Raw genomic sequence first — 16,677 nt, 5'->3', positions numbered from 1 at the left:
TAGTTAGTGGCACTTGCTACAGATACTGAATAATGGTATTTCAATAGTGCTTATACAGAACAGCTCTTGGCTTCATTAGTGTGTCCATTTAATCCAGAGGCAGCTTGGTGACCCTGTGGTCATTTTCCTCCTTGTTCTTTTTTCTTATGGCTTTCTTCAGGTTTCTTGCATACTTTTACAGCAGAGATGGCAAAATTAGAACTAATTAGAACTTTTCAGATTGAAGTGAAGAAAAATGTGTTACAATTGAATCAAATTGGTCACTTCATTATCTGATTTAGTGCTTTTGTAGGTGCATTCTAAGAACAAAACTTGCTCTGATATAAACAGGCCTCAGACGGTGTTCAGCCACTGTTAATAAGGTTTGAATGCTGCTTAAGTGCTCAATGCACCCAGCCAGCTCAGTTGCACAAGTGTTGGACTGAATCAAGGACTCAGAAGCCCATTGAGGGAAAAAACTGCATTCAAAATTATTTTAAAAATTTCCTGTTACGTTATATTCCATGTAACTGTTGTAGCACATTTCATAATTGTCCCTTTCAATATTGCCTCCTCCTGGCAAGGAAGGTAGACCCATACCCCTTCCTCTTATCCATTTATGATGTTGACATCTTCCTGTGTGTTCATCCACTTCTCCCTAGGACAAGAAGAAGAGCATTAAAAATGTGATCACAATATTTTTACTTGTCAATACTTCAGCTTACATGTCTGATTTGCCTTTTCAGTACCTTCATCTGCCTGAATATGTATGCAGTTGCCAAAAAACAAGAAGCACCCACCCACAGGTTGAGCCTCCAAAGAAGGCTTCTTTTTCAATTAGGTGATACCAAAAGTATTAATGCTTTAAATGCCCTTTGAACACATGAAACACGTCTGTGGGGAGCCTTGGTGTGTGTCTGAGGGAATACTACAAATGAAACATAACAAAAAGCCTGCTTCATGCAAAAAGAGGTTTTGTGCTTAGAACATGAAATATTCCAAGATGACAACATTTATTTTAATTTCATTAAGTGAAGGACTATGAGTTTTCTTTCTTTTCAATCTATCCCTTTCCACACTGAACCAAAGCAGTAGCTCTTGTCATGACCCCTCTAATCATAGCTACTCTCAGATCAAGCTTGGTTTTGGGGTTGCCAGGTACTGTACCGTGTATTTAATTCCAAGGTTTTTTCTTGCATTTGTTCTCAAAGTGAAGGCAAAATTATAGTAATTTCTTTAAAATGTCAAAGTATAATCATAAAAATAGTGATAACTTCTGGCTAGAGAATCTTCCCCATTTGGTTCAGTTATTGCTCAGTCATGTGACAGGATGCCATTCTTAGGCATCATACAAGTGCAGAACTATAGTGATAAAAATGTCTTTTATTGCCATAAATGTAAAAAAAAAAAAAAAAGCATGCCATCTATTAGATTATTAGATATTGTAACATTAGATATTGTAACATACATTCAGGAAGATTCATATTTTGACAGCACCATGGTATTGCTCTGCTTTTATCTTCTTTTGCCCAGGGGAGAGTGAAATAGATACACATTAAGCAATTTTGATGGCATCTCTTCCATTTTGGAGACAGGATATCTTGTGAAGAGGGTCATGGATCAAAGTTAGAATCTTCTTCAGTATAATGAATTTTCTATGATGTTTACAAAGAAAATTTTCTCTTTTAAAGGATCCTGTAAAATGCCTGATTTGGGAAATAAATTTAAGGGCAGGATTATAGCTCACACAGAGGACATTTTCACATGCACAGAGATAGACCTCTGATCTCTCAAGAAAAGCTGACACTGTATAGGATAAGATATGGTAGATGAAGCAAATAGGAATAAATTTGTGGTGCATGCATATGTGTATACACAAACTGTGTGTTACAGGACAAGAGGAAAATAAGCTTTTTTTTTTTTCACATAGCTGTATTTGTAGCCTATGTTGCAAAGCATCAGACACTGCAGTAATGAAGGGTTTTAATATATTTGCATGATGGCAATGCAGAAAATGATCTGAACATGAATTTCTCATGATTCCTTAGAGCTCTTATCTCTCACACTGAGCTTTAATTTATCTGTCTCTCATGAACATTAACACAAAACTATAAAAGTCCCTAACTTTCCCTTCTCTGAATTTCTGGTTGATTGCAAATGAGATTTTACTTTGTATTTTTTTATCTTTTTTACATTTTTAAAATAATTTGCTTGACTCCTCTAAGCAAAATTCTTAGTGTGGACATGAGAAGAAGTGAAAAGATATCACATGAAAAGATGTGATACTACCGCACTGCTTACCTAAGTAGCAAGAAATGGGATAAAATGGATCACAACATCCTTAACTACTCTTGCTGTGACAGCCAGACAGTCTCTTACTCGGGAAGGGGCCAGCAACCAGCAAGATTGAAAAAACCATAGGAGAGGAATACTCAGGAAAAGCAGTCAAATAATCCACCAAGGGCTCAGCTGGTGCATTTCTGCTCTACCTCTGAAATGTTTTTTCCTCGTCCTGATGGTGCTTTGAGGATGGAGATCAAATGAGGCATTGGCAGATGAGAAAACATGGTGACACCAGGCAGAGATCTGGGGCTGACGAGGACATCAGTGCCCATGCCCAGAGGAGACAGTGCCATATATGAAGCACAGAGGGAGGGCAGCATGGCCCTAAAAGCAGCAGTCCAAATGCAGTCAGGTCCAGGTATTTAGCAGTATCTAAGCAGTTGTGTTTAATTACAAGGCGCTGTGCAGAAATCAGGTTCCTTTCTTGCTCACAGATATAAGATTCCTGCCTGGGGTATGTGGGAAAAGCTTCACCCATTCCTGTCCCTGACTTAGCTTTGGAAATGGCTCCAGAAATCACCTGACATTTGACACAGCTCTGCTGAGCTGTTCTAGCCCGTCTGTCTCAGGTAAACTAGGATTTAATTTGACTTCAGATGGGCCATAATTATGTTCACACAGTCAGAATTTTACTTAGGTCTTCATGACAGATGTGTATCTCTCCTACTTGCTGCATAATAGAGCAAAAAATTGCCTTCCTATATTGCTATAACCCTTTTTTTATCTGCCATTCTCCCTTTTTATTTATTTTTTATTTTTCTGTCTGGATATGCTTTCCGCTTTGTATACATGGGGCCCACAGAGGACTTCCGATGTACTTGCTTCCAGCTGAAAATACAGCCTTACAGCCAACTTGTTTTTTCCTATCAATCAGTCTGGAGAGAATAGTGCTCTATCTTGTTGATCATCCTTGTGTAAAGCTCGTGTATCACTTCACGACTGTCTGGATATTGGTTCTGTCAGTTTGCTTCTATCACCATTGAAAAGCAAAGACCATGTGCCCATAATATTAATAGTCAGAATAGGTGAGATATATCACTGTTCTGGTTCAGGTTAGTAAAAAAGATGATAGAAAGAATGCTGCAAAAATGCAGTGCTTAAAGGTAAAAAGGTGTTTGACAGTACTTGTGGGAAAAAGGAATGTGTTGCTAGAAAATTTATGACACTTTGTAATGTGTCTTTCATAATTTACATCGAGGTACCTGTGCCAGCAATCTCTTATACATAAGACTTATTTTCCTCACGTGAGTAATTTCATCAGTTGAGTAATCACATAGACTTTAGAGGAATTGTTACCATGAGTCAAGTTACTGCTGTTTATCTACCTACACTAAAAAACAAAACAAGACAATTACAATTATGGGTTTGGCTTTTCTCCATTTGAAAAATAAAGTTGTAATATCAGCTTAAATGGAATGGTCTTCAATACTATTTTTTATAAAAGTTCAAAAGGCTTTTGTTTTTCTATATAGCTCATTTTGCTAAGGCTATAGTTGCTTTCACAAATTTAAAATGCGGAACTAATTGCATTTTTAAGAAAGTGAATTCTATTTTTCCTTTTCTGGAATGTGCAAATCCTCTTAAAGTTCTTCCAATCTTTTTACTTTTCTCCATCAAAGCTTTCCAATTTATTTTTAAAAGATGATACCAAGGATCTCATTTAAGCCTCTTTGTTCAAAAAGCCAAAAGAAATGGGCAGCTATTCCACAAGGAAAATTTGAGAAACAATTCTTAGCAACTTAATCCCTATAAATTATTAACCTGAATAGAATGGCTCAAATTAACACTGTGTGTTAAATGCTTCTAGTTTTCTGGGTTTTTGCAATTGCAACCTTTACCTCTCCTGCAAATGTTTTGTTTCTGTGTTTTGTTTCTGATAACACACCAGAAACAGTTTAGAATAACCGTACTTGATGGCTAGAAAGTTTTATCTTTTTGTGTAATAGAACACATATTGGCTTCTTTTTCTATTCTTTCACTGATAAAGTTATTTTCAGTCTGTTACAATTGGCTCCATTTTAGACCTGATCCAATGTTCTGGCTGCAGTTGTGTTTCAGGTGTGCTTGAGCCTGTAATTTTAGCATGTTTATCTCTAGTGTCTGCGGGGTGGGTGTTGCTTGGACTCTTTGGATCCAGATGCAAATTACTGTGTGTAACCAGCTTTTAAACCAGCATCAAACAATGATGAAAAACATTTTTTTTTTTCTCTCGTTATAGAGCTGGAATATATTTTAACCTGTATCAGTTTCTGCTGAGTTATCATATTTCTGTTAGCTTAAACCAATACCTGCTAGAGAATTATGCTAATAAACAGAGTACTTTGTATTAACCTTGAACATTAGTTTTTAATAACCTTCAGTGACATATATGAAGGATTTCACATTGGAGGTCTGCAAACAGATATCTGGCCAGAAGGTTTTTTCAAAAAGATGAACCTGAACTGTATTGCATGGTTGATGTTAGGACACACATTGCTTATCAAAATATTTAAATTATAGTCTTGGTTCATGTAGTTGACTGGCTGAACTACTTTCAGAAGCTGAATTTCCCAAAATCTAGAAGTATTTTATTAGGAGAGTTTAGAGAATTTGAGAATGAGAAAAGACTACTGTTTTGATCCATGCCCTCAGTAAGACTCAGTTGAGTCCTTGTGCAGACCTTCTGGGCCTGCAATGCCTTTGGAGCTTTAGTAAGAGTGATCAATTTTGATCATCTCTTGTGAAGCATAAAAGCAAAAATGGCCACTGGGCTTCACAATTTGGTGACCAGAATGTTTTCAATATGTTTAGAATAGATTTTGTCTTTGTACATGTATTTTTGAGAGGTTGTTTTTCAGAGGGAGCCTCAAGCCAGCAGCCAGTTAGAACTCTATTAAACTCCTCCTGATTCTTGAACTCCTATTACCACGAAAAGATGCTTTCAGCCTGTGTGCTTGGAGAGGAGCTGAATGCTAAGTTTATGTGCAAGTCAGAAATGGGGGCTATCTCACTTGAACCTCTGCCACTGTTGTTCTCTAGAGATATGTGAAGTGACAGGAGAGGCACTGCCGTGAAGCTGAAGAGCAAAAAGAACTGATGGCTTTAGCGATATTTTGTCACTTGAATGGTGACCTTTGTTAATAATGCCTGTGATAGGAAAATGAAATACTTTGTTTCAGTAATGCCAGTCTGATGCTTGGCAAAAATTGCTTTTAAGGCAGACAGCAAAGAAGAAAAAAGAGCAGCACTGCTATATTCTGTAGCATATAAAGTTTAACATTTTCCCTGATATGCAGTCAGACTAAATCTTGAGTTTACTAACAGATGCAAAAGGAGTTGAAACCACATTTCCGTATCACTAATAAAATAAACAACATGCTGCCAGCATAATCAGGGCTGGATTTTCAAGGCACTCAAGTTGTATTTTAAAATGAAATGGGCAAGTTTTCAAAGGCACTCGGCATCTTGCAGCCCCTCTTGAGGAAAATCTGAGTAACTTACAGATGCTGAGCAATTCAGAGGGTCTGGCCCTAAAATATTCATGTGCTATTCTTGTGGAAAAAAAAGGAAAAAGTGAACTAAGCCTTGTGTTTTCAGTTTGAAGACATAAATTCGATTTATATGTTTAATAGTTCTTGAAACTCTTTCAAAGCTTTAAAAACAATGGCACCCATACTTACTTTCAAAAAACTACAAACAAGAATGGGCAAAATTGAGTAATTTAACTTCAATCCGTATTTTATTAATTTGTATTGCTGATACCTTGGTTGGACAGGAAGCTTTTTATGAAAAATGGCTGCTATTAAGAAAACTGTTGTTAATCTTTTTTTTTTTTTTTTATCTTTGCTTGCTTTTAGGCAATAGGAGTCTAAAAGTATTTGTTCACACTACCAACTAGCCCTCTGAACCAGGCACTCTGTTCTGCTATTTCTGTTCTCTGCTTCAAAACTTAAAGTTCTCCTTCAAAGCCCATATTCTTCACCCCTTTTCTGAAAGTGATTTCCATCCTGATTGCATATTCTTTTAATTTAACCTGGTGTAGAGTAACTGTACTACAAGCTATAGAAGTACTGAGGTATAAAATTGAATATAGATGAGAAGGGAAAGGTTATTTAAAATACAACCTTTATAAGATTCCTGTACAAGTTTTACTTGGATCAATTGTCCTTTTGCTGAGTGCAGTCAACCCATAGTAATGCACACTGGGAAGCAATCTTGTGCCTCACAAGTGTATTTTTCTTCAGTCTTAACTGTTCACTGCCTTTACTAAACTGGTAACTTTGGTTAATCACAATTCTCAACACTAGGTGTATGTTTAAAAAGGAAGTAAATATGAATTTGTATATTTTTATATGAGCTAACAAAGGAGCATACTTGAAATTATGACAGATAACCATTTTATCATCTGTATTTTTTTGTAGCCTCCAAAGCTCTCTTCACTAGCAGACATGATCCTAAGGTAGACATTAAGAAAGATCCATTGTCAAACTGGCATTCCTTTTTCCCCTACAAGTTAAAGCATCAGACTGTTTGTCTGAACTTCTCATGTCACAGTAATGGCTTGAAAGCTTTCTTCATATTAATAAGGCTTGGAATAAATCAGATGCTGCCTATAAAGTCTGCAACAGGTTAAATTAGGAACTGAGCTCTTTATTCTGCTTAGAAAAATAATTTATGTATGCAGATGGAGTAACTGTAAATCTGTGACAAAGCTTCATTAATCGCTGACTTTCACTGTTGTGGAGAGATTCTGGCCTTGGAGAAGGTAGTTGCAAAGGCATCAGAATCACCAAGGCAATTATTTTCCATCTTTTGGAGTCAACAGCCTTCAATCTAGAGTGAGTTGAGTAAGTTCACTAAAATGGTAGCTCCTGAATATGTCTGCATGTAGGAGATGGTGAGGTCTTTAAAACAAACACCACAGCTGGGAGAAGTCTCTGACTCCAGCTCTTTATCCATAATGATGAGGAAATTTTGATACTGTAATGTAGATTCAGGCTTCTTATGTTTGATTCTTCAATTTCGAAGGTGAGGACAACCACTTTGATTCAAAGCCCTTGTCCAAGTCAAACACTCAAGTTTTCTGTTTCAATTTCCAAATAGAATACAGCTGGGAAAAAAAAAATCAACAGATAACAAAGAAGAGATCTTCAGAGATCAATTTAGTACTATCACTATAAACAAAATCTAGTTCTTAAAAAGAAAAGCAGGTACAGGAAACCACTCAACAGTAATGAATCTGAAATTCTGTACTTGCATGACAATTTGAGTCACTTTTTTACTTTGAAATAAATACTTTCTTGGTGGAATGTATATTATTGTTCGTTAAGAATACCATTATTCTGCTTTCTTGCAACTGTCTTGCAGTGCAGGTAGGAGAATGTGCTCATAGGTTTGAGTTAAAGCCAAGTAGTTTCACAACTTTGAAAAAATCTGTGGTGGGTTTTTTTTTGGGTTTGGGTTGGTTTTTCTTTGTTTGCTTGTTTTGTTTGTTTTTCACAGTATGGATATTGCAAACGCTTTTCAGAAGGATAATAGGAATATAAATCAAAGCATAAATTTGGAAGTAAGAAAACGAAGCATAAGAATAAAATAATCCTTAAAAATGAAAGAATATATAAATTGCTTATAGTTATTTTATTTTAAACCTACAGTCTACAGGCTGACCCCAGAAAGATGCATGGGTTTAGACACCTATAAAATATACATTATTAGCTTTTCTCAATGATTAAGGAAATGAATCATTTTTAAAAGGCCGTTTCTACTAGACAGAATGTGTTTGTATTTTGTGTTCTCACTACAAGCCTGTGGTCAAACTCACTGAAATATTAATGCTGTCTTTATTTAATTTTATTGAATATTTAACTGTTTTCTTTTCTTTAGCATGGGGCTTATTTCTGTACTTTAACAGCCTCCATCTCTTAAAATCTTAGGATAGAAGATAAGAAGTGTTCCCTGAAGCTTGACTCATTTCAGATGTAGTAATAATGGCAAGCCAAGTCAATATAAAACTAATTATTCAGTGGAGTAACCCAGTACTTTTAGTTTAAAAGTATCATCTTTTAAATAAATCTGAAAAAGTGAAAAACCAATCAAGTGCTTCAACTGTTTATTTTTAAAAGAAATGCATTTTCATGAGAAAAGCAAATGAAGCCATGTCAGCTGTATCACCCTTCCTTAGGAGGAGACTCAAAGACAGTTTCCACCTGCCTCCCCCAGATGCTGTAGAAGCTTGCTTTGTAATCCTTGGTCAATGTCTCTGTCAGGTTTCACCCAATGGTTAGTGTTGGTTTTGGATGGTGGGTTGGTTTTGTTTGTTTTTGGGTTGGTTGGTTTGTTTGTTTGTTTATTTTCTCTTAGAAGGAATGTCAGGGAAAGGAATCCCAGAAAGAGGTGATTGTCCAGAGGAACAAAAAAAAAGTATTGCCTCTTGTGGTTTGGTTTTTTTCCTCTCTCAAGAGTAGGAATGGGTAGAGATTAAAATTAGATTACAGAAATAATGCCTTTGGTGAAAAGAGCTTTTTATGAGCTTTCATTTCTGGTGTGTAAGGATGAGCTTTATAAATCAGCCACTGATTTCCCTACTGAAAAGCTCAAAATCTAAGAGTGGAAGCAAAGAAGGAACTTGCTGTGGCACCAGCAGGAAGAAATGGTGCAAACAGCCTGATGAAATGGTGGTGGTTCGATGAACTAGGAGCTAGAAGGAAGAGAAGTAAAAATAGACAAACAAACGTACCTGAGGATCTCCATGAAGAAGTCCTGTGTGTTTTAATGTAGTATGACATACTAAGTAGTACAACTCCATGCTTTTACCTTTCTAAACTTCAGATCAGTTAAGGTAGTCTTCAGTTTATCACTTGACTTTCTTTGCTATTTAATAGTCCCTAACTTCCATATTTTGCTTTATATACCAGTCCTTGGGGAGACATCTGTACTGTCAGAGGCTGCTCTGAATGCTCACACTAGTCCAATGACATTTCTTTAGTTAAACGTCATGCTAAGAAATGGCCTTTGACTTCTTGTCTTTGATTGGTTGTTGGTTTTTGTTGGGTTGTCTTTTTCCTGGAGGGGGAGAGGGAGGGAGCAGGGTTGAATTGGAGTGGCTTCTTGACTTATGTGCTTGTACTGGAAGCCTGTTTTTTATTATATCTTAGTGATCTACAAATTGCTATGCCCCTGGGGGAGAAGATTAGGTTAAGGCATGTTCACCTGTAAAACAGTAGTGGTGATTCCAGGAGGCTGTTCTATGAAAAGACATGGACAGCAAATCTAGAGGTATTGGATGAAAGCATTTTATTAGTCTTCCAGTTGGAAGAATGCAGTTCAGATTGCAAAACCTCATAAATTGGACATATTGCAGGCAGACAGTATTTGGGAAAGGTTAACGGGAAGTTGGTATCCCAGTTCAACTCTTGGGAAACTTTCTAAATCACTTTCTAAATTATTCCAATATCAGCCATTCCCAGAGCTATGGGCTATGCAATGCCATCTGGCTTTTGTGAAAGAAGTCAAATGGAAAATGTAGTTTGCTCTGTGGTGTGTCAGCAGAAAGATTCACAGTCAGTACTGCAGCTCCTGGTGGAGCAGAGAGTTAACAGGAAGGCAAGCTCCAGTTCAAGACACTTCCCTTCAACATTTTGAGAAAGAAGCCATGGTCTCTGGGTGCCTTGTCACAGACCAGTCCCAACTGTAGCCCAGGTGAAAAAGGAGCTGGGGGAGCTCTCTCTGTTTCAAACAGGAGATACCTGAGATGTCCTCATCCTGTGAGGATCTTTCCCTACATGCAACTTTACTGCTCTCTTGGGTGTTTGCAAGGCTTGTCTGACTAGTTGCATACGTATGGAGATGAATTTGGAAAATCCAGAATGGTTTTCCTGTTTCCTTTGTAAAGGTTATGATCTGTATCTTGCAGTTTTTGCCCACACTTATGGGCCCATATCTACAAGAAAGAAACAATGTAGATAATGTTTGATGTCATTTTCCGCTAACTGACTTGTCCTTTTTAGTCAAAAAACCTTTTGTCATTCTTGCTTACTACTGCAAATGGAAAAAGCTTTTGCATGCTGGCACTACAACTGCTTTATTTGCTTTAGATTGTCTTCCTTTTAGGCCATTTGAAGGTTTGAGTGTGAACAATAGAAATAGTTATGATAAATTGTCAAGCTCTTCCAAAGATTCAGAAGTTCTGGAGTTACTGCCAATGACAGATGATTTGTCCTTGCTCATCACTTGTCATCTTGGCAGCATTTTTGTGCTCTCTGCTAAATCTCCCTCAGTGTGCAGTTGAATTCTTTAGAAAAAGAAAATTAGTTTCTGTTTCATCCATGTTCGTGCTCATCAGTTCAATAGCGTCCGTGTTTCACTAAGTGGAACACCTTCCTCATGAAGCATAGTTTGATTTATTTTAATGGGGTGTTAGGAGAACTGCTGGAGTTTGACATGAACATATTTCTAAAGTTACAAAGATGTTAAGAATGATCTTTTATATCTATTGCTGTGGATTTCTATGACTGCATATGAATGACACTGCATACTTGACAGGCTATATCCTTTGCTGCAGGAGTTGTGCAACTAATGATAATGTTTTCAAATGTTCAAGTGTGAACTCTCTGTGTCTGAGAAAAGGCTGAGTGAGGAGATAGCGATTTTCTTTTTCAGTTTTTCCACAATTTCATAAAGTCTATTTCCTAACTGGCCTGCTAACTTGCTGCTTTGAATCTTAGTAATGGAGAAATATGTTATATGGTATTATAAATAATTGAATACCAGCAGTCTATAGATGAAAAAGTGCTGAATTCAGAAAAGTATTTTTTTTGAAGGAGTTGCTTAATAGGTTGTCCTCTGCTTGTTCTCTGACACTGATTTAGTTGTCTGAGACTGGAAGGGGTCAGTGGCAATGGGCATTAAACTGAAACACAGCTCCCCAGTTCACCCTGGTGTTCTGCCTACAAATGCAGGTACTCAATGGCATAGCAGAGATGGCACCTCAAAAGCACAAAATGCTTTTTTTGGGTGGGGGATTCTTTCAAATATTTTCCCTTTTAGTAAATCAATACAGTCTGAACTGCAGAACAGTCAATACAGAATTAAAATTCTGCTTCCTTTAGCTACTGGTAGTCCCATTCATCATAGTTAAGACAGCAACTTATATTTAGAAGCTCAAAGGCAGCTGTCTTGGGTTAGACCAAAGACTATTTCAGTCTTACCTCCAAAGGTGGCTTGAATTCTTAAAGGAGCAGTAAGAACAGTGTAAGGATATATGATACTTTCTCCTAATGCTCTCCTGGCCAGCAGCTCTGCTTAGCTTCAAAGAGCTTTTTGCATTGACCTATAGCTTTGTATGTTTATTAACCCACAGCTTGTACAATTTCCCCTAGAGGATATGTGAAATGAGAATTTGTCAAATGGGTACATGGTTTTCTTTGTTCTGGAAAGTGTCAACTTTCCTCCATTTAATATCTGTGTAGAATTTTGGTGTTCAGCCCTCATTATGAATGCACACTCTAATTTTTCTCAGTTTTAGCTTAAGAGGTGAGCTGCTGTAATGATCGGTTCACCTGCCTTCTGTCTTGTATGGAAATTTCCAATCTGCCCCTTAGCTTTTGGGAGGGAGCAGCACTGCTTCCTGTCACAGAGCCAGCAGAACCAGTGATGGATCTGAAACTTGCATTGTATTCAAATGCTTGAGGTCTTGCAGCCCCAACCTCCTACACGCCCCAATCAAGTTGTTTTATTACTTCTAAAATACAGGATTTCAAATTTCTTTTTCATTACTGCCCTTATGCGCTTGCAAGCGTTATTCTCTACATTCATTTTTCCCTAGCCCAGACTAAAAGTTCATGCCAGCTCACTTGATATGCATGCAGATATGAATTTCAACCAGAAAAAGATCATCACTCAGATAAAAAAAAATAGCTGTTTTACAATTCTGAGCATATAAGGCATAGAAACCTGCCGCACAGCTGCCTTTAATACTTCTGCTGTTTGTGCTTTTTTAGGTTATGGTCAATTTTAAGCAGACCCAGCCATGCTCTTTTTGTGGGTTTGTTTTTTTGTTTTTTTTTTTCACTTCACTCTTATTTGTTATCATCCCTACAAAGTGAAAATGCAATGGCTTTTTAAAGTAAAGAGAATGGCAAATGCAGCAGATAGACGAGGGCATTCTGGAACATTGTATCATGGCTGTGAAGGCCTGCTGTGTGCAAGTAATGACTGCTGTACTGATGAATAATTGGATCTAGGTTGTGTTACTGCTGACTTTAGACACTTTGGGGTTTTTTAAAACTGGTTTATTATAGTCTTCTACTTATAAACTTGTGCTTAATAGCTGCTGATGGAGATAATCTTCTGGTGATAAAGTTATGCATATGATTACTCTTAGCATTTGAAGAAAACTTTAGGATTGAGCAACTTCTTCCCTCAAGCATCAAAACTGAAGGTGTATATAGCATTGCATTTATTTATTTATTTTTTGTAAAACAGTGGATGTGCCAGTGCATTTATCTACACTGAAAAACATAAGGAGCACAATAATTGGAAAACATGGGAAGGTTATTAAAGATGATGACAACATTACTGTGTCTTGCAACTCCTACAGACATACTCAAAATGTGCTCTGCCAACTTTAGGGCCAATTAAATAGACAATAAAGGCCATACTGGCAGAAGAGATGTTAAGAAGGGAGAGAGACTGAGATGCAGCATTTTGATGCTGCTGAAATGAGGAGCTCTTCTGTGAAAGATAAGGCTGAATGACCCCAGGATGAAAATATGGCCCTGAAATCCCAGCCTAATGCTGAGTCCCAGTTCAGATGTAAATCTATCTTAAAAATCCAGCAACTTTCTCAGGACATTATCGGTCATCTTTTTAAGCAACTGTCAATAACAGAGCAAGCTTTGGGTAGATGGGATGAGGAAGATGCCAAAAAGCAGCTTCTAGCAGACTGAAAGATAAAGTGAATTTTTAAATCAGGGGCTATTTGCAGCCCATCTAAACTTAGAATATGTTGGTTTGAGTGTCTCTGAGTGTACTTTAAGTTCATCTCAATTTTTGAAAATGTTTTTAGTTATAAGTAGATTCACAAATGCATAAACTTTAACGGATAAAACATGATCTTTCCACTGAGGAGTTTCAACTGTAACTAAAAAATGGGTTCATTTCATCTTGTTATTTGCAAATTGTGAATTAATCTGTCACAGGTACCCTGAGCTGTTTGAAATAATGTAAGTGACTTGTGGGACCAGTCAGCCTCTTACAGTGACTGGCTTAGGTGGTGTGTGAGCTTTACATAATAAAACCAGTGACACTTAGGACCATGTTCAATTGAAAAGGCATTCTCTGATTGAAATCTGAGAATCTGGGCAAAGCAGGTACTCCAAACCAAGTATTTATTAAGAAACTAAATGAACTGAAACAAAAATGGGAGATACAATGCATTAAAATCTTATCATCTGAAGCTTCAGGCACAAAGAAGTTACCTGGCCCACTTGTAACATGTTAATAAAAACTGAACAGAAAATGTGAATTTTCATTTTGTGGATTCCTTAAATCCGAATTTTTGGTTGACTGCCATTTGGAAGCAGAGATAGAGCTTAGGAGCCCTTTGTGAAACACAGTTATTGTAATTTTCCTACTACCACTGGGAGATTTGACTCAAGGGTGTCACTGGCAGATTGCCTTGGAGCCACAGGAACCTTATGAGACCTCATCTCGAGCAGAGCAGTTACAGCAGGGCAGACGTTCCCGGAAGGACATCCCAGAGCCAAAAGTTAGGAAGGACAAGGTTGCTAGGAACCTGACAAGAAATCAGAAAACATGCCAACTGGGCTGCCTTTTTTTGTTTTCTTTTCTTTTTTTTTTGTATTTAATTCTGCTTGCTTTCAGTAGAACTGTATGTAGATTGACTAGCAGAATTGTTCCTGCTTTTGTAAGGCTTTGATTTGTTCTGTTTTATGGAAAATTTAAATGACAGCTTCTGTTGTAAATGGGATAAAATTTCTATGCTTTGGAACTTTATATAAGGAGCAAATGCTCCATTGAGAACTTTGTTACTACTCTGTCCTCTTTTGACCTTTTTTGGTTCCTGGGTGTGTTGATATTCCAGCCTGTTTGTTGTGGGCAATCTGATCAGAACAGCCATGTTCCATTTCAAGCACCCTGGCTCAGTCTGTTGTGCTGCCTCCTATCACAGTTACTCAGTTTCTATCCTATTCTTTTATATGTACTGTGGGAACGCCTACAGTGGAGAATGCAAGAAAATGTCAAAGCAACACAAAAAGTATCATGTTGTTTTAAAGTATGAAGCTCCACATAAATTAAGGACCCTGATTCCTGCTAATGCTATTGAAGTTTTCCAGAACCACATTAGGAGCTATGGCTTTCGGTCTCCCTCATTTCTGATTGGTGCTGTGAGAGTTTCAAATAAGGAATCATTCATGTACTACTGCTCTTGCTTTCCCCTCACCCAAATGTCTCCAGATCAGAGTTCCCAATCTTGCCTTATCATTCTGCTAAACAAGCAGTGACCCCAATTCTAATAGCCTTTGAATTAATAATGAGGGTTATCAGTGTGAGTTTTTTTGATGCTCTTAAGATTTGTGGCCAGTTAAATTGTTCTCCTTCGGACATGGCACAGTATAAATTGCCACCATCCTTGGCAAGTGCTATTTCTGTTGGTTGTCGTTAAAAACCAATGGTCCAAGTAGTAAGAACCCAGCACCAGACATCTAACTGAAAATTTAAACACTGTCAGTTCCAAGATTTGTTTCTGTTTTTCTTTGGATTTTTTTCTTTGTGTTTTAAATGGGGTATTCAATACAGTTTTAAGCATCCAGTAGTTTTGAATTGCGAATCGAGAGGAGCATGATAACTATGCAAATAAAATGGAATTAATTTGTGTTTAAAACTATTTGCATGTTAATCCTCATTCAATTTCATGTAGAAAAAAAAATTTGAAGGTGTCTAGCTTTTTCCAGAGTTTGTTTCTGGCCTCCCTTTTATCAATAATTTCTTTCCTGCCTAATGAAAGCAGAACAAGTATATTTTTATCTTCTTCATTTGCACTGTGCAGTCAATTCAAAAGTGACTTGCCACAAAAGTGTAGTGGCTTCAAGGAGGGAAAGGGCTGAGTGAAAGATGAGTTAGGAAGCACATGAAGGCAGGTCATGCAAAAATTTTCAGCAAAGGAAAGGAGGTGTATGAGAGGAAAATGAGAGGCCTTCTGCGCATGGAACCTGAGACAGGCTACAATTCATCATCCCTGGGACAGCCCTTTCTCAGGAGAACCCTTCCCTTCCTGCTCTTTGCACTTCTATGAACTCTAGCATTTGTGATGTCGGTTATTTGGGTTTGTTTTGTTTTTCTTGAATTCAGAGGCTTTCAGGCCTGCCTTAGAAGCAGGAAATACAGAAATCTGACAAAAGTTACTTGATATTCTTTTTCTGCCTTCCTCTCTGTTGCATCCTCTCAACACACAGTGCTAAGGCAAAAATGTTTTCATTTTTCTCTTCAGTCAGCTGAAACATATTCTTTCCTGCGATGCTAGCAATGAAATGTATTTTCCAAGTTTAATTGGCAAGTCAAGCAATAATACAAATGCTTGTGCAGCATGGTGCTAAAGGTTCTCTGTCCTCAGTTCAATAGCAAAAGTTCTAGAGAGTATGTGCTTTGGTTTTTGTCATTTGCAGAGAGCATCTATTTCATTTTTTTTTGTGGCTTTCACAAGCAAGCTGACTGATAGCTGGTTTGTTCTCTATTTCAGGTCGTGGAGACTAATTTGGTTGCTTTTGACTGTCACTGGATCATTATAAATGAGGTAACTGTCAAGTGAACATTGTTGTGAACCATGAATCCTGTTTTCAGGCTTACTGACAATATTCATGCTGATTCTCACTTTGCCAACAGGAAGCAGTAGCTATGACAAAGTTCAAGCATGCTGAGGGAGTAGATGTGGCTTAATAAAAGTAGAATGACGGGTTCTTGGACTTTGCTGTTTATTCTTGCCTGTTTTAAATGGAAGTCCCTCTGTGAATAAATGGAAAATAAAGTGAAAAAAAGACCTTTATTTCTAAATATCTCAAGAGTTCACAATTGAGCTGACTCTTTTCACAGGATTTTTAAGGCCTTTTTTAATACGTAATCTTTTGTATTGGAGTCTTTGCATTTTGTTTATATTTTAATGGTTTTTTTTCTTAATAATAATAATATCCCATATTTCCCTTTGCTTTATGAATTCTCCAAATATTCCATTATAGTTAATACCCAAACCTGTCGATATAGTGGGAGGCTCTTTGGTAGTTTTCTAGATTAGGTCATATATAAATGTTCATAAAGGGAAAAAAGAAAGTTAAATTGAGATTCTGCTTTTACATTATGAAA

The 16,677-nt window shown here is 37.2% G+C and overlaps 1 protein-coding gene across 1 annotated transcript in view; it reads left to right on the top strand.

Moving 5' to 3' along the window:
* Positions 1-16,677, top strand: part of GRID2 (glutamate ionotropic receptor delta type subunit 2) — a 681,673-nt gene that overhangs the window by 448,979 nt on the left and 216,017 nt on the right. Inside the window, exon 5 of the mRNA XM_083862309.1 lies at positions 16,061-16,114. Coding sequence (XP_083718435.1) covers positions 16,061-16,114 — 54 coding nt within the window. The remainder of the gene's footprint in view (positions 1-16,060; positions 16,115-16,677) is intronic.

This window comes from Zosterops lateralis, assembly GCF_965231275.1.
Source record: "Zosterops lateralis genome assembly, chromosome: 5".
NCBI classification, from domain to species: Eukaryota; Metazoa; Chordata; class Aves; order Passeriformes; family Zosteropidae; genus Zosterops; species Zosterops lateralis.
This window is presented reverse-complemented; position numbering and strand designations above follow the sequence as displayed.